The sequence below is a fragment of the Loxodonta africana genome, chromosome 13 (genome assembly GCF_030014295.1).
Source record: "Loxodonta africana isolate mLoxAfr1 chromosome 13, mLoxAfr1.hap2, whole genome shotgun sequence".
In the NCBI taxonomy this organism is placed as follows: domain Eukaryota; kingdom Metazoa; phylum Chordata; class Mammalia; order Proboscidea; family Elephantidae; genus Loxodonta; species Loxodonta africana.
In genome coordinates this window covers 39,173,581-39,198,073 of record NC_087354.1, presented here as the reverse complement: position 1 = coordinate 39,198,073, position 24,493 = coordinate 39,173,581, and the positions used below count along the sequence as shown (strand labels likewise).

Sequence of the window (24,493 nt, the reverse complement as noted above, 5' to 3'; positions counted from 1 at the left end):
AGTTCTGACTCATGGCAACCCTGTGTATAAAAAAATAAATGTCGCCTGGTGCTGTGCTGTCTTCATGATCTTGGAATATTCGAGTCTATCACTTTGGCTGTTTTGTCAAGCCATCTTGTCGAGGATTTCCATGTTTTCACTGACCCTCTACTTTATCAAACATGATGTCCTTTTCTAGCCATTGGTCTTTCCTGATGACATATCCAAAATGTTGTTGTTAGGTGCTGTCGAGTCGATTCCAACCCGTAGCGACCCTGTGTACCACGGAACTAAACACTGCCCGGTCCTCACAGTCATTGTTGTGCTTGAGCCCATTGTTGCAGCCACTGTGTCAGTTCATCTTGTTGAGGGCCTTCCTATTTTTTGCTGACCCTCTACTTTACCAAGCATGATATCCTTCTCCGGAGACTGATCCTTCCTGACAACATGTCCAAAGTGTGTAAGACGCAGTCTCGCCATCCATGCTTCTAAGGAGCATTCTGGGTGTTCTGTTTCTAAGACAGATTTGTTCATTCTTTTGGCAGTCCATAGTATATTCAGTATTCTTAGCCAACATGACAATTCAAAGGTGTCAATTCTTCTTCGGTCTTCCTTATTCATTGTTCAGCTTTTGCCTGCATATGATGCAATTGAAAATACCATGGCTTGGGTCAGGTGCACCTTAGTCTTCAGGGTGACACCTTTGTTTTTCAACACTTTAAAGAGGTCTTTTGCAGCAGATTTGCCTAATGGAACGTGTCTTTTGATTTCTTGACTGCTGCTTCCACGGGTGTTGATTATGGATCCAAATAAAATGAAATCCTTGACAACTTCAGTCTTTTCCCTGTTTATCATAATGTTGCTTATTGGTCCAGTTGTGAGGATTTTTGTTTTCTTTATGTTGAGGTGTAATCTATACTGAAGGCTATGGTCTTTGATCTTCAGTATCCAATGTAAGCAAGCCAACATCTCACCATTCTTGTCTGAATAACATTCTGGTTGTATTTCTTCTAAGACAGATTTGTTCGTTCTTCTAGCATTCCACTGTATATTCAGTGTTCTTCACCAGCACCACAATTTGAATGAATCAATTCTTCTGTCTTCATGCACGTGTATGAGGCAATTGGTAAGACCATGGCTCGGGTCTGGCAGTCATGTATAAGTATCCTTACTGGATTTGATTTGGTAAAATATAAGTGATATTTTCATACAACTGAAAACAGTATAATTGGTCCTTTCAGAAAGTTGAAGATGATAGCTTAGAAAGTTCCTTTTCCTTAGTGTAGCGATAGTAATTACATACCAGAGGCTCTGCCTACATGAGCAGTACAGGAGGAGGGAATGTGGAGTAGTGAAAAAGCTTGGTCTTATGAAGTCACCCAATTGTGGTTTTGACCTTGGGCTGTATAACATTGGGCATAATACCAAACCTCTTTGAGCCTTCATTAAGTATCTTTAAAATGTAAACATACTGCCACCTGTTCTATCTGGTTGTGAAGACTGTAAGAAATAATGTATGCAGCTTATCTAGTCCTTTGCTAATCAAATAATAAGTTTTTGATAGATGGTAATGAGGATGATGATTTCACACATGTTTTGCTTTGCACCTTAAGAAATTTGGGGAAAGCGTTTTCTTTATTTTTATTACTGCTTTTATATGACTTGAGACCTGGGTTATTTTTTCAAGTTGCATTTATGTATATATGTACTTACCACTTAAAACATTGCTTTTGGTTAGTGACAAAGTGTGTCATTGTGAAGTGCTGTCGAGGTGATTTTGACTCATGGTGACCTCATGTGACAGAATAGAACTGACCCATTGGGTTTTCTAGGATGAAATCTTTATGAGAGCAGATTGCCAGATCTTTTTTCTCACAGAGGCACTGGTGGGTTTGAACCAGCAACCTGTCAGTTAGGAGCTGAGCACTTAACCCATTGCGCCACCACACTCCTTTGCTAAAATATAGAAGTATCTTATATATACCCACTCCTCACATATCAACATGGTTAGGTTCCAAAGACCAGGTTGTTAACATGAAATTTGGAATTATGTGACAATGGAGGATGGCCACATCAGAACACAAAATGGAAGATAACTACATCATTACATAACTGCGAAACCACAGAGAATCATGGCGGAACCAAGGTGACGCATAATCTTAACAATCATAGCCAGTGTTACTCTTTACTCTTGCTTACACCTCAGCATTCGTTACTATCAGATGTATGTTGGTAGCGTGCAAAGTAGTTGGACTGTAGACTTTTTAATTTTATTGTAAATGCAAAATGTCAGATAACAAGATAGCTGATAAGTGAGGAATAGGTGTAATAGGCCTCATTTATCAAAGAAAATACAATAATTACTTTTTCTTGCCAGAGAATATTTTCCTTTTACTCTGAAAAAAAAATTTTTTTTTTTTTTTTTGCTTTTATTTGTTTATTGTTTTGTAGGTTTGTGATTTGAAAACACAATTTTCTGGCCCAAATCCATTTTCCAACCATGTCTGTATTGTAGTGGTCATGAGTGTGGATTCAGTAACCAAATTGTATGGGTTTCAGTTTGGGCCTTGTCACTTTATTAGCAGTGAAGTTACCCAGTCATGGCTTTGACCTTATAACTTTGAGCAAGTTGTGTGACTGTCTGTCCCTGTTTTCTCATATGTAAAATAAAACCGCCTAATTATGTTCTAAGTATAGTTCTAAGGACTAAATGAGTGAATATATGTAGTTAAATTAATGTATGTTGTATAATAAGCCTTCATAAATACTCTCATTAACTATTATTGACAGTACTGTCTTCATTCATTCATTTGATGAATACTTACTGAGTGCCTGCCTACCATATGCCAGACACAGAGAAACATCAGTAAACAAAACAGAGAAAGTCATTGCCCTTTTCAAACGTACATTCTACTGCAGGAAACAGCAAATGAATATAGGAAGTCAGGCGATGATAAGTCCCATGAAGAAAAATAAACAGAATAAGAAGATGGCAAATAATACCCATTACTGTCTAGTCAATTTTGACTCACAGCAACCCTATAGGACAGAGTAGAACTACCCCCATAGGGTTTCCCAGGCTGTAAATCTTTACAGAAGTAGACTGCTGCACCTTTCTCACATGGAGTGGCTGGTGGGTTCGAACTGCTGACCTTTCAGTTATCAGCTGAGTGCTTAACCACTATACTACCAGGGTTCATTTACCAAATAATAGAGGGTGTGCTATTTAAGATAGAGCATTCATTTTATCTAAGATTATGCAAGTATCTGGAGATTGGGATGAATTTTGGGATGTATTTTGAAAGTAGGATTGATAGGATTTGCCGATGTATTGGATGTGAGCAATTATGCAATTGATGGTACCATTTACTGAAATGGGGAACACTCTGGGGAGAGTAAATTTACCTGTATGAGGAGCATAAGAATTTTGTTTTGGACTATCATGTTGGAAATGCTTATTGAACACCCATTTGGAGATATTAGGGAGGCAGTTTGATATATGGATTTCAAAGAGAAGTCAGAACTAGAGATAAAAATTTGAGAGCTGCCTGTGCATAAATAATATTTTGAGTCACTGCACTTGATGAATGAGTTTCGATAAAGAAGAGGAAATGTCTAAGGATAGCCTGGGGATTCTCTTAACATTTAGGGATCAGAAAGAGGAAGAGGACCCAGCAAAGAATACTTCGAAGAAACACCCAGTGAGTTAGGAGGACAAAGTGGTGTCTGGAAGCCTAGTGAAGAAAGAGTCTCAGGGAGTGAAAATGATTCACAGAGCTAAGGCTGTGAGAACCAGGTGAGGGCTGAGAGTTGACCATTGATGTTGGCGACTTTGACAAGAACAGTTCATTGAAGTTGTAAGGGCAGAAGCTGAACTAAAATGGGTTCAGGAGATCATGAGAGTTCATGAGGAAGTATAGACAGAGAGGATATACCTCCTTTCAACAAATTCTGATATAAATATGTAGTTAGAGGGAGACATAAGGTAAAAGGAGAATTATTTTGAGATGATTTAAGTAGAAAGGGAAAAAAAATTGGTGATGCAAAATAGGAGAAATAAGTATATGAATGGAAGAGAAGGCATGGGATCCAGTGTACAATTGGAGGGGTTGGCCCTAGATAGGAACATGAGTGTTCACACCTTGTAGCAGGAAGGAAGACAGAGTATATGGCCCACTTGGCAAATTTGGACATAGGAGAGTATGGCAGTTCTCTTCGAATGATGCTGCATTCCTCAGGGAAATAAGCATGATCATGAACTGAGGGGCAATGAAGGATGTTGGAGATTTGAGGAGAAGGTCTGAAAGAATTCCCTAGGTAGGTGTGTGAATTAACTAGTGTGTAAGGTAGCTTGATTGCTTGGCAGTAAGGTGTAATGTCATAAATTTAAAGTGAGAGCTGTCAGCATGGTTGTAATTGTCTATAACTGCATTAATCTGTTTATTAATCTGCTTAGGTAGAGAGTATAATTTAGGGTTGAAATTTCCATGCAGGATGAAAGAAAAAGAGAGGGGCAAGGGAGCTGAGTGTATGCGAGGGAGTGATTATAGTGATGGGCCATAAAATCTAGGACGGATAAGTAAGGAATTTTGTGTGCTTCAGCTAAACCAAACCTCTCTTGCCACTAGCTACATTCAGTTTCTTATCTCTGTGTTCTCTGGAATTCCCTTCTTGTTCTCCTTTCTGCCTCACCTTCCTAAACAAACACAAACATACCCAATACCCACATGTCCAAATTTGATCCATTCTTCGAGGGACAGCAGGCATGACATGGTATGTCTTTCTTGAAGTCTTCTGCCGTCACCCCCAGTGATCAGTAATCTTCTTTCCCCTTTTGAGCTCCTGTAGCATTTTCTCTCTAACTCTCTAAGTGGCACTTATAGCTTGGTATTATAGGTTTTTGTATGTATTTTACCTCTTCTGCTACACTGTTTTGTTCCCAGGGACAGGGATTATGTCCTTGTGTCTTTATCACTTAGCACAACTGATGAGCAGTGAAGGCCTGGCAAGTCAGTGAAAATCTCAAGTAAAACAATTTCTTCAGCATTCCAAAGCAGTTGTGGAAACTAATATTTCATGGAGATTACTTTTCGTTCCAGCTATATAGTCTTTTATACTTATTGTAGTGTATAGCAGGAGCCCTGCTGGTGCAGTGGCTAAGTGCTTGGCTGCTAACTGAGAGGTTGGCGATTTGCAACCGCCAGCGCCTCCACAGGAAAAAGATGTGTCGGCCTGCTTCCGTAAAGATATACAGCCTTGGAAATCCTATGGGGTAGTTCTTGTCTGTCCTATAGGGTTGCTATGGTTTGGAATCAACTCAGTGGCAGTGGATTTGGTTTATAATCCTGTATCATTTTTATCATCATCATCATCATCATTTCATTTATTTATCTTGCAGGAACATCTTTCCTTAAAGAAGTATATCATTGACATTGTGGTTGAAAATGCAGCTCCACCAGAGCCTGTGAAAGATGGAGAAGAGCGGCAAAAAAATAAAAAAAAGGCCAAAAAGATAAAAGCACGGATGAACTCCAGGTACCTTAACTATCCTTATGAACAAAACAGAACAAAAGAAAAACTTTCACTGATGTTTCTTTAATGTAAATCCAAAGGAGACCAGAAAAAAAGTTTAAAGTTGTTTGCTTCAAGAAAGCCTTGAAAATAACACCGATGAGCCTAATTTATAGCCACTTTCTTTGATTGAGAAAGAAAACTGCGCATCGATCTAAAGCCCTTGCTTTCACCTGTTAAGAGCTCTTCTCATAATTGGATGCCAGGGCCCTGCCAAACTTATGCCTCCTCCAGCATACAGTAGCATGTTTAAGTATGTGTAAACTAAGCCGATTTTTCTGTCCAACTATTGATTTTTAAATGAAGTATCAAAGAAAATCAATAGCAATCAACAAATAGAAGTCTGCTGGCTGTAGCGTCAAATCCCATGACTAGGTTTAATCAATTTGGTTGCCTGTCACAACAAGAAAAAGTTCGAGAAATATCTTGAAATGGAAAGTGAGTTGTCAGACCTGTAGTTTATCACCAGCCCCCAAAGTGACACCTGAAGATCAGACAGCTGTGTCGTACATCATTACTGCACAAGCTTCGAGCATCACTGATGACCGATGAGTCTTGTTGGAAGAGACAGGCGTAGCTCCTCCTGAGTGGATAATTCTTTGCTATTTGAGGGAAGGTAGTCTGAGTAAGTCATTATACTTTTATTCCTAAATGTCTCAATAGATAGGGAAGCTTGACCAATGCGATTACAGGACTAGAATAACGGCAAATGTTGCACTTATTTCTCTGTGGTTGCCACGTTCATATTGTGATCATGTAGGGGGTCCAAACTGGGTACTGAGAGTGCTCATTCAAGCAAAGACTAGAAGAGGCGTTTTTTTATTTCAGTTTTTGAGTTCCCTGCAAATTTATGTCAAAGAGTAGTTCCACAGCACATTGCAGGGTGTATTGACTTTTAATTCTAGTTCATGCTGAGATTTTGCTGATCTCCTGACACTGGAGTGCAATAAAGCAATTTCCTCGGACCTCTTTTCTTCTCTGTGTACACATTGCCGTGGTGAGCTCACCCAGTCCTATGACTTTGAACACCCTCTACTTGCCAGTGACTGCCATTTTCTTGATGATAGCTTTTGATAAGCAATTTTTTTTTTAATTTTAATGACATCTATTTTATCAATTTTTTTCTTTTATGTTTAGTACATCTGCATTATATCTAAGAAATCTTATGCCTGCCCCAAGGTTAAAAAGATAGCCTCTTTTTTTTTTAAGTGTGTGTCTGTTTATAGACTGTTCTATTCCTTTGATCTGGTTGTTTCTTTTGGCACCTTGATTAAAATAAAATGAATCAACAATAACTGTGGACCTATTTCTGGACTATTCAGTTCCATTGCATTGATGTCTTCAAACTGTCCTTATTTATAGCTTTATAATAAGTCTTGAAATAAATAATAGAAATCCTCCAACTTTGTTTTACTTTTTCAAAATTGTTTTGGTTATCCAAGAGCCTTTGCACTTTCATGTGTATTAGGATCAGTTTGTCAGTTTCTTAAAAAAGAAAAAAGGAAAGGTTATTGGGACCTTTATTAGAATCATATCAGACCTATAGATCAAATTGGGAAGAATTAACATCCTGGTAGTATTGAGTCTCTAATCATGATAATGAAGTATCTGCATTTGTTTAGAGCTTCTTCGGTTTCTCGCAGTGATATTTTGCAAGTTTTGGTTTATAAATCTTACAAACATTTCATTAAATTTACCCATAGTGTTTTCTGGTTTTTGAGGCTATTGGAAGTGAGAGTATATAGAAATACAATTGATTTTTGCATATTAACGTTGTGTGTGTATGTGTGTGTTTTGAAGTTAGGAATTAGAGAAACCTTTTTCTTTTATATATAGTCATATTTTCCTCAATTTAACTGTGTTACTTTCGTAACAAAAATAATAAAGTAGAACAAAGGAATTAGAAAAGTTTAAAGGAGATTATCCTTAGATGCAAGTAAGTAGTTTAGGTTTTATTCTGAGGACTGTGGGGAACCATTGAAAGTTTTTTGGGCAGGAAATGGTAAGCTCTGATAACATGTATAAATTGACTCATACTATCTACTGAAGCAGTTCTCAAACTATTTGGTTGTAAGACCTATTTTACATTAAAAAATCATTGAGGATCCCAAAGATATTTTGTTTATCTACAGTATATCTATCAATATTTATCATATTAGAAATTAAAACTGAGAAATTCTTAAAATATTTATTAACTCATTTTAAAATAACAGTAAAATCATCACTAGTTCATATGAATAAAAATTTTTTGGTGAAAAATAACTATTTTTCACAAAACAAAAAAAATTAGTGAAAAGACTGACATTATTTTACATTTTTGCAACTTCCTTTAATGTCTGGCTTAATAAAGAGAGCTAGATTCTTGTATCTGCTTCTGTATTCAGTCTTGTGTGATATCACATGCCATGTAGCTTCAACTCTATTGTTTGCCTGTAAAGAAGGACAGTGAAGAAGCCCTGACTTCGTGGATCTCCTGAAAAGCTCTCTCAGATGCCCAGGGTACTCCAGATCGCACCCTAGGAACTGATGGCCTACCTCATAAGAAAGAACTTAATAATGATAGCGATTAATCAGTTGCCTTATTAATATGAATCAAATCATGAAGCAAGACGTTGACGTTCAAACTGTAGTCCTTAGACCACCTGCATTGGAATCATCTGGATCCTTGTTAAAAGTAGATTTCTGGATTTCAGCCTTTGGATTCAAGGAATCTATGTTTTAACAAGCTCCCAGGTAATTCTAGTGTACCCAACAATTTGATACCAAGTGTTTATAGGAATTTAGAATCATGGAAACTTAGAGCTAGAAAAGACTTTTAGGAGATTAGCTAGTTCTACCCCCTCATCTTAGGAGCCTTGGTGGCTCAGTGGTTAAAGCGCCTAACGGCTAACCAAAAGGTTGGCGGTTTGAACCCACTGCAGGAGAGATGTGGCAGTCAGCTTCCATAAAGATCACACCCTTGGAAACCCTATGGAGCAGTTCTCCTCTGACCTAGAGGATCACTATGAGTCGAAATCAACTTGATGGCAGTGGGTGGGTGGAAGGTACTCCCGCATATTACCAGTGAGTACAACAAAGGCTCACAAAGGACAATGACTTTCTAAAAGCCACACTTATTTAAAAAAAAAAAAGTTCTCATGTGAAATAATTAGACACTGGTTCAGTAAGGATCAAAATTAAATGCCAAAATGTTTATGACATAGACATGTGGAGAAGGGCATGGATTGGAGAAACAAATACGAGATAAATTTTATGAGTGTTCCTGTGTGAGAGAGGGAGACAAACCAATTCTGATGGTCCTAGAGCATCCCTCTAGATGCTGATGTCCTTAATTGAAATAAGAGGCATAGATGGAAATGGTATGGCTGAGGCTACGGTGAGTGGATTTGAGCCCTCTGAGGGATATCACGGAGGAGCTAGTAGATGGTGTGTCCCTTTTTAAGCCTGTTCCATGTCTATTTACCCATTTTCATTGAAATTTATTTTTGTAAAAGAAATCATTTCCTTCTAACCTTGCCTTGTCCATGAGTCTGTGTTGGTATAGACCAAGCTCTGCTGCCCCCTGACAGAAGTATCCCAAGTGGTGAAAAATCACCCCCCCGCCCCCCCCCCCCCAAATAAAAAAACCCCTAAAGAAAAGCCTCTAAATGTTTCTGAACTGGAGCCTGCAAATCCAAGCTTATAAAATTAAGATGATAATGTTAAAGAATATAAAGTTGAAAAAGTAGGGCAGGGTGAAATTATGACCCTGGAAAGGAGCCACTATAGATAACCCAGGGAATGACACCAGGAAATTGGCGATTTGGGAAGATTTCTTAACCTGTGGTAGCCTGGTAAGATTGGAACATTGAGAACATAGGTGCATAGGAGGTTATTTTACAAATCCAAGCATGAAATGATAAGGACTTACATTAGAGTATAATTTGGAAGAAATTAAGAGGAAAGAAAGTAATCAAGAAGCATTTTAATGTAATATTAAAATTTATGATATATCAATTATTTGAAAAAAGAAATTTAAAAAAATTTGGAAATTTCAGACCAAGGTACCATTGACAGATACACAATGACGGCGGACATAAAAAGGGAAGAATGAGTTTGGTTTTAAAGATCGATAAGATGACATGAAGCTTGAACTTTCTAGTGAAGAGCTTGAAGAGTTTGAAATTTAGACTGAAAGCTAGAATTATATATTTAGCATTTGTTATTATAATATTAAAATTGTCACAGTGATAGGAAATGGAAATCAAAAGAGAAGAGGACTTGAAAAAGGAAGTAATGGCTGTAAAATACAGAGGCAGAAAGGTCAAGGAGAATGCATACAGAGAAAGAGCCATTGTGTTTGGCACTAACAAATCAACAGTGGATTTACAGGAAAAGCATTTTTAATGGAGTAGCAGGTGTATATAATAAGCATAATTCTGTACCCATTTCTCCATGGCTGCCCTTCGCATATACCTCAGTGTGTTTGCAGTTGATGTTTCCTCTACCCATCCTGAGCTTCTCCAGATTTTCCAGGACTGGCTCCTTCACTTTGTTTAGGTTTCATCTTAACAAGGTTTACTTCTCTGAGACCTCCCTTCGTTATGCTCTCTATAACTCCCCCAACCCCTCAAAATTCATTCTCTCCACAGTAATTGCTCTTTATACCCTCTGTTTTTCTCAGATAGTATCTCATTTATTTATTATTTATTTCACTCACTGTAAACTCTCACGTGAAAGTAGTAACCTTGTCATCCTTGTTATATACTATATGCTTAATGCGTGGAGTAATTCTTGACACATTGTAGATACTCAGTAAATATTTGTTGGATGAATGAATGAATAGATAGGAAGCCCATTTAAGAAGGAATAATAGAACTAAATCAGATTTCATTTGGTTTTCAATGTGTCTGTTTTGGTATTTTAGTTATACTTTTATTGAACTTTCTACTAGATTTAAGTGGCTAAGTATCATCTCCACTGAAGCTATATTGAAGTTACGGAAAAGTAATATCAGTAAATTTTTAAAATAATCATTTTTAAAAGTCATAAATGTAATGAGTAGGAAAATTTGAAATGGGTTAGAAGATGAATACATCAAGAAAAAATGTGAATAATCAAGACACCAAGTATAACTGTCTTTGTATGATGTTTGTATATTTACATGTGAACGTAGATTTCATTGGTCTGGGACTTGATAAAACTTCGAGGGGAAAGAGAGCTAATATTTATTTGGTTGTTCTTTGGGCAACATATTTTAAACATTATCTCATTTATTCCTTATAATAATTCTGTGAGGTTAACATCCTGCTGCTTGTCTTAGAGTTGACAAAACTGAGGCTCAGAGAAGTAACCTTACTAAGGCATCATAGCAGTTAAGTGATCAAGTCAAATTCAGATCTGTCTGTTCATCTCTAAAGTCTGTATTCTCTAACACCATTTTGTTCTCCTTTAAGACAAAGTAATTTAAAATGATGATGATGAGGAGGAGGATGATTGCCATCTCAGAAGGGACTTTCCATTTCCCTGGTCTTTCTTGCTGATCTGACTCCCCGGTTTTATCATGCTACAGCTTTGTCTTATTCCACTTGGTGTTGCCAAAAGGCAGATGTTCTCCTGTGCTGGAACACAATCACTTTGACCCCAAAGTCTTCTTTTCTGGTTTCTGCTCGGTGCCTAACTAAGACCTTGTTTATGTTGAGAGAGTATTTAAACAAGAATTTGAAAGGAAAACTTGTCCTTAGACAATCTGCTTGTAGGTAATTCGAGTTGACTCAATTCTGTTGAAAATGGAATTCTGTTCCAGTATGTGATCAGTCTTTTTATTGTTACATATAAAAAAGCCTCTTTCTAGCAAAAGAGACCTGCTTTTCTTCCTATTTTTTCTTTTCTTTTTTAAAACAAGACAGGTGTTTTCTAATTAAATTCTGGATCTAAATAGGCTGGGTTTGAATCCTTCTATGTCTTATAGCCTTGAGAAAGCTTCTTAATCTCTTAGTGCCTCAGTTTCCTCATCTATAATATGGTTACCTCCCTTATAGATTTATGATGAGGACTAAGTGAATTCATTTCACTGGAGTGCTCTTCACATAGTAAGTACTTAGAAGAAATTAGAATCACCCTAGGTATGTTTTTAAAGTAAATCACCAAATTAATGAATGTCTATATTTTTAAAAATAGAGCAGTAGCCTTTAATTTCTCATTTTTAACGTTGTTCACATCGTTGAAAAAATCCCAGGATAGGGTTATTCCAGGAATGTAAGATCGGTTGGATGTTTGAAAATGAATCATATAATTTACCATATTAATAGACTAAGGTGAAAAACTATGACTTAGTATATTTAGAAAAAGCATTATACCCATTCAAGAGAAAAATGCTTAGCAAAGTAAAATTATTGACGAGAACTACTGTGTTAAAAAGTATAAACCAAAACAAATACTATACCTAGAGATGAACTATTGAAAATGTTCCCTTTCAAGACAAGACAAAGATGCATCTACCATTGAACTTCTATTTGATATTATACTGGAGATTGTAGTCAGTTCAGTAAGATTGGTAAGGGGGGGGCAGTATAAGTACCATAAAAGGGAAAATAAAATTGTCATTATTTACACTTGTTATGAATGTGAACTCTTGGTTGAAAACAACTGATTTAGATGAAGAAAAAAGACCATGGAAGGTTTGATCAATAAATGAAATTATAGAAAAAGAAAAAGAGATGGCCTTATTGAACAGAAACCATAAATAAAGTGACAGATGACAAAAGAGACATAGATCAATTGTACTACATCAAAATTAATAACATTCGTGCTGTAAAAATACCATCAAGAAAATAAAAAGACAGTCCATAGAATGGGAGAAGGTATTTGCAAATCATGCTCCTGATAAGGGTCTAGTGTCCACAGTATATAAAGAGCTCTTACAGCTCAGCTACAAAAAGACAAACAACCAAATTAAAAATGGGCAATGGACTTGAATAGACATTACTCCAAGGAAGATACACAGATGTCTAACAAACACATTAAAAGATGCTCAACATCATTACTCATCAGAGAAATGCAGATCAAAACCTTAGTGAGAGAGCACTTCATACTCACTAGGATGACTATAATCAAAAAATGGAAAATAGCAAGAATTGGCAAGTATGTGGAGAAATTGGAACCCTCGCGCATGGTTGGGGTGAATGTAAAAATTATGCAGCCACTGTGGAAAAGTTTGGTGGTTCCTCAAAAAGTTAAACATAGGATTACCATGTTGTGGTTGTTATTAGGTGCTTTTGAGTTGATTCTGACTCATAGCGACCCTACATACACACAATGAAATACTCCCCAGTCCTGCACTATCTTTACAATTGTTGCTGTGTTTGAGCCCATTGTTGCAGCCTTCCAACTTGAGAGACCCATCCTCTGGCTCTATTATCAGACACAGTCTTGCTGCTATTTATAAGGTTTTTAGTGGCCAGTTTTTTCACAACTAGACCACCAGATCCTTCTTCCTAGTCTGTCTTAGTCTGAAAGCGCTGCTGAAACCTGTCCATAATGGGTGATCCTGCTGGTACTTGAAATACTGGTGGCATAGCTTCCAGGATCACAATGACACGCACATCACCAAAGTACAACAAACTGTCAGACCCGAGAATTACCATATGACCTAGCAATTCCACTCCTAAGTATGTACTCAGGAGAATTGAAAACATGTTCATATGCAAACTTGAACAAAAATACTTATAGCAGCATTATTAATAGTACCCAGAAAGTGGAAGCCACCCAGATGCCCATCGACAGATGAATGGGTGAAGAAAATGTAGTATATTCAGACACTGGAAAATTATTCAGCCACGAAAAGGAGTGAAGCATATGCTGCAAAGTGCTTGAACCTTGAAAACACTGTGCTAAGTGAAAAAAGCCAGACAAAAATGTCACATATTGTATGATTCTGTTTATTTTAAGTGTCCAGAATTGGCAAATCTCTAGAGATAGAAAGCAGATTAATAGCTGTTAGAGGCTGGAGGCTAGGAGGAATGCAGAGTGAAATTAGTGGTGATGGCTGTACAGCATTGTGAATTTACTAAAAACTACTGAATTGTACACGTTAAAATGATTAAAATGATGAATTCTATGTGTATGTTACCTCAAAAAAATATATATATATGTAGTAGCCCTGGTGATGAAATGGTAAAGTCCTCGGCTGCTAATGGAAAGGTTGGCAATTTGAGACCACCAGGGGCTCTGCAGGAGAAAGATGTGGCAGTCAGCTTCTGTAAAGATTACAGCTTGGAAACCTTATGGGACAGTTCTACTCTGTTCTGTAGGGTTGCTATGGATTGTGATCAACTTGATGGCGTGGGTTTGGATTTTTGTTTTGGAGATTATGTGTGTGTGTGTATATATGTATCTATGTATTTATAGATATATATATGTTATATATATAATTGCCATTTAAAAAAAATCCCTAGTTTAATCAAACTATTAAAAATCTAGCTTTATTTGTAAAAAAAAAAAAAAAACCCTCAAACAGAATGGCATAATAAAACAACAAGCATAGCTATATCAAGTAATTATAAACAAAATAAACAAAAAACAGCCAAGGGGCACTGTTAGTATACAAGTACAATTTCAGTATATAAAAACATAAGTGAAGAAACTGAGCATTTGAATAGTAGTCACAAGTTGAATTTATACATAAATGTCAAGTTTGATGTCTTCAAATAGAGAATACACATTCTTTTTTTAAAATATTTCTGGAACATGTATAAAAATTTTACATATACTAAGTCACAAAAACTCAAATTCTAGAAAAGTAGAGATGATATATTCTCTGTGCACTCAGTAAAATTCAAAATTTATAACAAAAGGTAAATCAAAACTCTGCCTTACTCCCCACCCTCTGGAAAGAAAAACTAACCTATTTTAAAATTGGCAAAAGGTTTGAACAGACACTTCACCAGAGAATATATATGAGCAACAAATAAGCACATAAAAAGCTGCTTAATATCATTAGTCACTAGTTAAGTGCAAATTAAAACCACTGTGAAATACCATCACACTCCCAATGGAATGGCTAATGAAAAAGACTGACCATACCAAATATTGGCAAGAACATGAAGCCACTGGAATTCTCATACTTTGCTGGTATGAATGCAAAGTGGAATGATCATTTTTAAAAAATATTTTGATAATTCCTCTTAAAGTTAAGCATATCCTTGTCGTATGACCCAGCAATCTTACTCATAGGTATTTATCCAAGAGAAATGAAGATATTTGCCTTACACAGAGACTTGTATGCCAGTGTTCATAGTAGCTTTATTCATAAGAGCCCCAAGCTGGAAAAAAAACTGAAATGCCCAACTGCTGAACGAATCAACAAATTATGGTATAGCTAAACAATGGATATACTAAACAGTAAAAGGGGATGAACTAATGATATATATAAAACAATAGGAAAGAATTTGAAAATATTATACTAAGTGAATGCATTCAGATACAATAATGTAGGTATGATTCCAGCTATTTGATATTCTAGAAATCTGTAGTGGTAGAACGCAGATCAGTGGTTGCTAGAGGAAAGAGGGTACGGGGAAGGAGTTGCCTGCAGAGTCAGGAGAGACCTTTGTGGGGAGGTGGAAATGCGCTATAACGTGATTGTGGTTTCGTTGTTATTGATGTACACAGTTGTGAAAATTCATGGAATTATACACTTCAAATTGAAAATTTTTGTATGTAAATTTTAACTCAACAGGACCATAAATGAGGGAAAAAAGGTTTAAATTATAAAAACAAAAAATTAGCCCTTCACAATCAAGGAGAAAAAAAGAAAACATTGTTTAAAATAAGAATTGTTCAGGAATAGATCAAAATGGAAATTACAGTGCATTTGAAATTTGTAACAAGTAAAGCATGACGCTTATGGGAGGTGTTAAAAGTTTTGCTCAGAATGGAATTTTAGCTTTAAATGATTTTGATATTCATTGAAATAGAAATGATATAAACAACTCAGGAGCTAGACAATATTCACATATCCCTCATGGAAACTAGGATAGGTATATTTATTTTTATTTAACAAAGATACATATGCCACTTAGTGTGTACTATATCTTGTAAACATAAAAAGAGAAAATAAGCAATTAGAAGTTGATAAGATGTAATTCTCTAAGAAGTTTGGTAAAATAGCCTGTGACAAAGCTAATGAACAATAAAAAGGAATAATAAGCAAGTATTCCACATTATGGCTGAGAAGTATAGCCAAGATGGTATGGCGTTAAAAATGAAGGACTACAGTGGTACAGCACTATATTAATAAACTTTAAGATATTAATAAATTGGATTATTATCTAAAAAATCATCAAAATTGAATTTTGATATATTTGACTAGACTATTTTTAGCTTTATCTCTCATTCTCATATTTTTAATCTTTTGCTGCAGTCAAATGGGTCTTTGCGCTGTTTCCAAAACATAATTTGTATTTTTCCTCATATTAGCATTGTTTGCTCACGTTTCTCTGATGATAGTAATGGCATTTCCTCTCTTTTCTGTATATTCAGATGCTACCTATCTTTCCAGCAAGTGCGCATTCCATTTCCTTCAGGAAACTTACCTTGGGATCTTAGCTGGAAGTTAATAGCTTTCACAATACTTATTTGTAACTTAGTCTGCTCTGTAGAGTTATGTGTCTTTTAATGCTCTCATGTCACCTTCCCCCTTCTGGAGAATAAGCTCCTTGAATATTCCCACTATGTATATTCTTTATCCCCATTAAGTATATGCGTCTTGAAATTCCCCACGGTTTAGTTTGTACAGAATAGGGACTCTGGGAATGAATATTTAATTGATTACTTAAAATGAGTCAAGACAGGAGTCAAATAAGGAAAAAGTGGGAAACTACTACATCAAGTAAGGTGAAAATTTTTTGGATGACAGAGTTCTAGTTAAATGTTACTATTATAGGATTTAGAGAATGGATTCAGTCCCTTCCACCTCAAAACCCCAAAACCCAAACCCACTGCCGTTGAGTTGATTCCGACTCATAGCGACCCTATAGGATACAGTAGAACTGCCCCATAGAGTTTCCAAGGAGTGCCTGGCAGATTTGAACTGCCGACCTCTTGGTTAGCAGCTGTAGCACTTAACCACTATGCCACCAGGGTCTTCCTAAGGCTCAGTTTTTTCTTTGTAAAATGGGAATAATACCATATTGAGTTTTTAGGACTGAATGAGACATTGTAAAGCATCTTGCACAATGCCTGGAGCATAGTCAGCTCTGGGTAAACATAATTTTTCCCACCCTTCAGATGAGGTCCCCGTTACTTGCATCTACCAAGTGATTGGAGGCGGTGGTAGTTCCAAGGTAGAATTGTCTTCTGTGCAGTAGACGTGGGTTTGATTCCCAGCCAGTGCACCTCTAGGAAGAAAGGCCCGGCAATCTGCTTCTGAAAACCACAACAAAACCAGCCACTGAAAATTCACGGATCAAAAAGAACCATTGTGCATGTGGTCACCGTGAGTAGGGAGCCAACTCGACCACAGCTAACGACAACCAAGTGTTTATTTCTCCATTTGACATACTTTAATGTTACGGCTGACAGCAATGAGCATACATCGTTTGCAACAATATGTAATTTAATGTTTTATTCTAATGTAGATTTTTTGCTGTTCTCAATCATAACCTGTGTTAGTTTGCTTTTTCCTCATTGGGGCTGTTAAAATTTGCATCTTTCAGACTCTCATGAAGCAGTGTTTATTTTTTCACCTGTCGTTGTTTGGATTGGTATACCTTGTGGCTAATTCTTTTATATATATCTGTATATAAAATTTTATTTACTTGTTGTTGAGATAGCAAAACGTACACCAATTCAACAATTTCTACATGTACAATTCATTGACATTGATGACATTCTTTGAGTTGTGTAACCATCCTTGCCTCCCTTTTCTGAGTTGTTCCTCCCTCATTAACATAAATTCACTGCTCCCTAAGGTTCCTATCTAATCTTTTGAGTTGCTGTTGTTAATTAGATCCCATAAAGATAATACTTTAAAAAAGCATAATACTCCAGGCAGACATTTTTTACTAGCTAAGCTGAACTATTGTTTGGTTTTAAGAAGACTGCGGGAATATTTTTGGTTTAAAGATTATCGCAGGGCGGTACTTTCAGGGGTTCATCCAACCTTCATGGCTTCAGAAAGTCTTGAATCCATGAGAATTTGAAATTCTGTTTTGTAATTTCCCCCTCTTGATCGGAATTCTTCTGTGGAATCTTTGATCAAAATGTTCATTAGTGGTAGCTGGGTACCATCCAGTTTTCCTGGTCTCACGGCAAAAGAGGCAGTTGCTCATCGAGGCAATTAGCCCCTTGTGGCTAACTCTTTCCTAGCGTACTAGACTAATTCTTTGAGACAAGGACCCTTTGGGTGAGCAGTTAAAATTTAAATTGGTATTTTCCCCCCTTCAAAGAGAGAAAATGACAAATTATGTCAATGTTAATGCATTGCTATAATGAAACCTGCCTTAAGATGATGGTCTGTTGATGGCTGTCGCATACTAGTTCAGGCAAACTGGAGCCAAATTAGACAGTGGCAGAGAAGTGTTTTCTTAGATTTTCTAGACCTTTTGGTATTTAGCCAATATAAATAGCAAAAACAAAACAAAAAAGTCTTGGAAGTTCTGATAAAATTTCTTTTGCTGTCTTTTTAATTGTTTGTAATAATAAATGACTATTTTTTACCTGTATTTATTTTTACATTGTATGTATCTCTTGAAATACATAGGTATTCAGCCACCTCAGCTACCATACAGAAATTTAATAACCTTTCAAATTTAATTATCTTGATTCTAACATTTTTGAAAAACAAACATCATTCTGAACCAGGTTTGTAAATTCAGAAGTATTTTTGTAAATCTGTTATATATTATCCTATGAGGAAATATGCCATTTTTCAGTCATCTGTGAGAATATTTTGGTAATTTTAAAGAATCCATTTTAGAAATCAAAATATTAAAATTAATGTTGTAATGTTGCTGATTTATCACTTCAACAGCACAACTTTTATACTGTAATAATAAAATTGTAGCCAAGACTTTGGCGTATTGTAAAAATTATCAACAAAGTAACTAACAGTAATAGAACTTTTTTCTCTTCAGGGCGAAGGAATATGAGAGTTTAATGGAAACAAAAAATTCTGGCTCTGACTCACCTTATAAAGCAAAGTGAGTATTCCACCCGACCTTTTAGTTCTCCTTCTCTTTTCTGCCTGCAGCAGAAGTGTGTCTGAACCATCATTTTGATCATGGGCTTTGTATAGGATGCCTGGAATATCATTCTCCTAACACAGTGGTTCTCAACCACAGAACATTTGGCCATGTCTAGGGAAATTTCTGTTTGTCACAACTTGGGGGAAAGGTGCTCCTAGCATCTAGTGGGCACAGACCAGTGACGCTGCTAAACATCCTGCAGTGTACAAGATAGCTTTCCATAACAGAATTACCCGACCAAAATGTCAGTAGTGCTGAGATTGAACAACTCTCTTTTAATACAGTCAGGTTCTGGCAAGGCAAGGCTGTGCTGGTGCTTGTTCTGAGGAGGTCTCTTTCAGGATTGTTCCTAGTGCCACAAGAGAGATCAAAATTTAGATTTCACCATTGGGGTGATAGTGTAATTGCATAATAGCTTAGTAAACCAAAACATCCTCATTTTCCTTCTCTCAAAAATATTCTTAGTGGAGGTGCAGTTAGACAGTTATTCACATATGTGCTGATGGGAGTACAGATTGGTGTAATCTTGTTTAAAGAAAATGTGAATCAGGAGCTCAGGAAGTTCACTTCAGACCTCATGCTGTTCAATAAAATAATGTACACTGTGCCCAGATATTTACACATAAAGATGACTATTTTACTGTTAGTTTTAATAATGAAAAAAATCAAACAAATGGCCCAAATTGAGGAATATCTGTAATTAGTTCTTGGTACAATAAATATGTATATCCCATAGATATGCTATAGGATGTTATGGTTGCCATTATTAACATTTACAATAGAAATATTCTTGCCTGTCAGGACTCTATAATGATTAAAGGGACAGTCTATCATGAAGACATAACCATAATAAATATCTACACATCCAATGACAGGGCTCCAAAATACATAAAACAAACTCTTAACAGCACTGAAAAGAGAAATTGATAGTTCAGCAGTAATAGGAGGCTTCAACACACCACTGTCAGTAATGGACAGAACATCTAGAAAGAAACTCAACAAACATACAGAAGATTTAAGGACACAATCAGCCAACTTGAACTTATATATAGAACTATTCCACCCAACAACTGCAAACATTTTTTTCCAACACACATGGAACGTTCTGCAGAATAGACCTTCGAGCACAAAGCAGCCCTCAGCAAAATCCAAAACACTGAGATTATACAAAGTATCTTCTCTGATCACATTACCATCAAAGTAGAAATTAACAGGAAGTGCAAGGAAAAAAATCAGTTACATGGAAACTGAATAACACCCTACTTAAAAACCACTGGGTAATAGAAGAAATCAAAGATGGAATAAAAAAAGTTCCTAGAGTCAAACAAGAATGGAAACGCATCATACCAAAACCTTTGGGACACAGCAGTTTTGCTCAGAGGTCGATTTATAGCAACAGATATATACATCAAAAAAGAAGAAAGGGATAAAATCAAAGCATTAGCTACACAACTCAAGGAACAGCAAAAGAAGGCCACAGCCACCAGAAAAAAGGAAATAATAAAGATCAGAGTAGAAATAAATGAAATAGAGATTAGAGAAACAGTAGGAAGAATCAACAAAACTAAAAGTTGGTTCTTTGAAAGTATCAACAAAATTGACAAACCACTGGCCAAATTGACAAAATAAAAACAATAGAGGGTGCAAATAACCCAAATAAGAAATGAAATGGGTGACATTACAACAGACCCAACTGAAATAAAAAGGATCATAATAGTGTTATGAAAACTATACTCCAATAAATTTGAAAACCTGGAGGAAATGGACAAATTTCTAGAAACACACTACCTACCCAAACTAATAAAATGATGTTGGAAATATGAACAGATCCATAACAACAGAAGAGATTGAAAAGGTAACAAAAAAAACTCCCCCTCAAAAAAGCCTTGGCCCAGGTGGCTTCACTGGAGAACTCTACCAAACATTCAGAGAAGAGCTTACACCAGTACTGCTCAAGCTATTTCAAGACATAGAAAAGGAAGGGATACTTCTGAATTCGTACTATGAAGCCAGCATAACCTTGATACCAGAACCAGGCAAAGACACCACACGTACACACACACACACACACACACACACACACATTACAGACCAGTGTCTCTTATGAATAAAAAAAAATTTTTTTTGATAGATGCAGAAATTCTCAACAAAATTCTAGCCCATAGAATTCAGCATCATATCAAAAAAATAATACACTATAATCAAGTAGGATTCATACCAGTTATGCAAGGATGGTTCAACATTAAAAAATCAATCGGCATAATCCACCACATAAATAAAAGAATTACATGATCATCTCAATCAATGCAGGAAATCCAAAACATTGAGATTGTACAAAGCATCTTCTCTGATCATAATGCCATCAAAGTAGAAATTAACAGGAAGAGCAAGGAAAAAAAAAAAAATCAGTTACATGGAAACTGAATAACACCCTGTTTAAAAACAACTGGTTAATAGAAGAAATCAAAGATGGAATTTAAAAAAATGAATTCACTATCATATCAAAGTCCAACACCCATTCCTGAGAAAAACTCTCAATAAAATAGGTAAAAAATAGGTATAGAAGAGAAATTCCTCGACATAATACAGGGCATCTATACAACACCAACAGGCAACATCATTTGTAATGGAGAGAGCTGAAAACATTCCCCTTGAGAACAGGAAAAAGACAAGGATGCCCTTTATCAGCACTCCTATTTAACATTGTTCTGGAAGCCCTAGCTAGAGCAGTGAGGCAAGAAAAAGAAATAAAGAGCATCCAAATTGGTAATGAAGAAGCAATGCTGTCCCTATTTGTGAATGATAAGATACTATACATAGAAACCCCAAAAGACTGCATGAGAAGACTACTGGAACTAACAGAAAGATTCAGCAGAGAAGCAGGATACAATGTAAACATAGAAAAATCAATTGGATTCCTATACACCAATAAAGAGAACAATGAAAAGGAAATCAGGAAAACAATATCATTTATAATGGCCCCTAAAAAAAAAATAAAATACTTAGGAATAAATCTAACCAGGGATGCAAAAGACCTATACAAAGAAGCCTACAAAACACTACTGCAGGAAAACAAAAGAGATCTACATAAATGGAAAAAACATACCATGCTCATGGATAGGTAGACCCAACAACGGGAAAATTACAGTTCTACCCAAAGCGATTTACAAATACAATGCAATCCTGATTCAAATACCAACAACATTCTTTAGAGAGATGAAGAAAGTTAATCATTAACTTTATATGGAAAGGGAAGAGGCCCCAGATAAGTAAAGCACTATTGAAGAAGAAGAATAAAGTAGGAGGACTTGGATTACCTGACTTTAGAACTTGCTATACAGCTACAGTAGTCAGAACAGCCTGGTACTGGTATAACAACAGATACATTGACCACTGGAACAGAATTGAGAACCCAGATGTAAATCCATCGACCTATGGTCACTGATCTTTGACAAGGGCCCAAAGACCATGAAATGGGGAAAAGAGTCTTTTTAACAAATAGTGCTGGCAAAACTGGATGTCCACCTGCAAAAAAAATGAAACAGGACCAATACCTCACACCATACACAAAAACTAGTTCAAAGTGGATCAGACACCTAAATATAAAACCATAAACTATAAAGATCATAGAAGAGGTTTAAGCTGAGAGGTTTGTACATTGGTGTGGTTTTGAGATATTTTCTTGATCAGTTTTGATTACATTTGTGTAATTTACTGGAGTAGTGAAGATTCCCCCACACTGGTATCCAGCTTATGTAGTCATTATGCCATCCTCAGGTAGCTCCCTTCCTCTGAACCTGTGGACAGTGGCTAGTGCCAGTGGGGGAAAAAAAAAAAAGTCTTATAACTCTGGGCCATACAGATAAATACCCTTCTTTTCTTGCTCCTTATATATATATTCTTCATAATTTTATTCTTTATTGTTCAGAATATACACAGCAGAACATACACATACCCAACAGTTTCTGCATATACAGTTCACACTGATTACATTCTTCAAGTTGTGAACCATTCTCATCATCCTTTTCCAGATTGTTCCTCTTCCATTAACATAAACTCACTGTCCCCTACATTTCCTAACTAATCTTTTGAGTTGCTTTTGTCTATTTGATCCCATGTAAAATTCTTAAAAGAGCACAGTGCCCAAGGCAGACATTCTTTACTAGTTAAACTAAACAGTAGTTTGGTTTTAAGAACACTTCAGGGTATATTTTTAGTTTAACATTTAAAGAGTATCTCAGGGCACTAGTTTTGGGAATGCATCCAGGCTCCACAGCTGCAGATAGTCTGGAGTCTCTATATTTTCCCCCTTTTGATCAGGATTCTCCTACAGAATATTTGATGAAAATGCTGAGTGATGGTAGCCGGGCACCATCCAGTTCTGCTGGTCACATGGCAAAGGAGGCATTTGTTCATGAAGCAAGTTAGTTGCACATTTCATCTCCTTCTCCTATTCCTGACTCTCCCTCTGTTGCTGCAGGCAAATAGAGACCAATTGTTGTACCTTCGATGGCCACTGGCAAGCTTTTAAGACCGTAAGCACTACACAACAAACTAGGAGGTGGAACAAAAGCACTAAACACAACATTAGCCCAGTTAAATGAGATGTCCCATGAAACCATGACCCTAAACCTCCAAATCCAGAAACCAAATCCCATGAGGTGTTTGGTTGTATGTAAACAGCCTCAGCAGCTGCTTTTTGTTGTTGCAGTAAATGTATCTATCACATATTGGCCAATTCAGCTTTTTACAGGCATACAACTTATTGACATCACTTATTCCTTACATTTTTAAAACAATTTTGTCTTACATAACATTGTCTTACATACTTCGAATCTCTTTTATTATGTACATACCTTCAAAATGTATTTGAAATTTGACCACCATTCACAACCTCCGTCATAAATGCTGTAGCCTAATTCACCATCATCTCTCATTTGAATTATTGTAGCAGCCTCCTAATTGTTCTCACTGCTCTGGTTTTTGTCTTCTACAGTCTGTTGCTATTGTGGTGCTTTCCTAATGTAGTGTCTTGCCTGCTGTAGTCACAGGGAAACTAGGATGTTCTTCTAAACTGTAAGTCTGAAAAAACGGCAGTAGCGGCAGAAGCATCATTTTCCAGCATCTTCGCATAGTCACATAAAAAACAAACAACTGGTTAACAAAATAAACCCATGGCAACATTTACAACAAAAACACATTGCCAAGTATCTCATGAAATCCAGAATACAAGTGGATGGGAACAAACACCAACATGAAGTGTGCGGTTTAAACGTGTTACGGAAAGCAGCTGGATTTAACAGATAAGGAAAGGAAAACTCCAAAATAACAGGGTTTCACTGGAAAATACAGGGCATCAATTTGAGGAAAGCAGCTGAATCTCATTCTCCAGTAAATTCCTCAGGAAAGGATCCTATGAACAACATTCCCTTAGTTTTGTTGGTTTTTTTTTTTTTTTTTTTGAACATTTTGTGGTTTGTGTGAAAGTTGACAGAGCAAATTAGTTTCCCACTCAACAATTCATACCCATTTTTCTCCGTGGCATAGTTGCAGTCCCCTCAATGTGATAGCACTCTACCTACTTCCTCCCTCAGTTCCCTGTTTCCATTTGCAGATCCTCCCTGCCCCATCCTCCTTTCTAAACTTTGTTTGTGGGCAAATGCTTCCCCTTTGGTCTCGCATGGTTGATTGTTTTGAGGAGCACATTCTTCATAGGT

The 24,493-nt window shown here is 36.4% G+C and overlaps 1 protein-coding gene across 14 annotated transcripts in view; it reads left to right on the top strand.

Moving 5' to 3' along the window:
• Positions 1–24,493, top strand: part of SCAPER (S-phase cyclin A associated protein in the ER) — a 492,396-nt gene that overhangs the window by 203,983 nt on the left and 263,920 nt on the right. For all 14 annotated transcript variants that reach the window (XM_023552952.2, XM_023552948.2, XM_023552950.2 and 11 more), the window contains 2 exons: positions 5,378–5,514; positions 18,666–18,731. In XM_023552952.2, the coding sequence (XP_023408720.1) occupies positions 5,378–5,514; positions 18,666–18,731 (203 nt within the window). The remainder of the gene's footprint in view (positions 1–5,377; positions 5,515–18,665; positions 18,732–24,493) is intronic.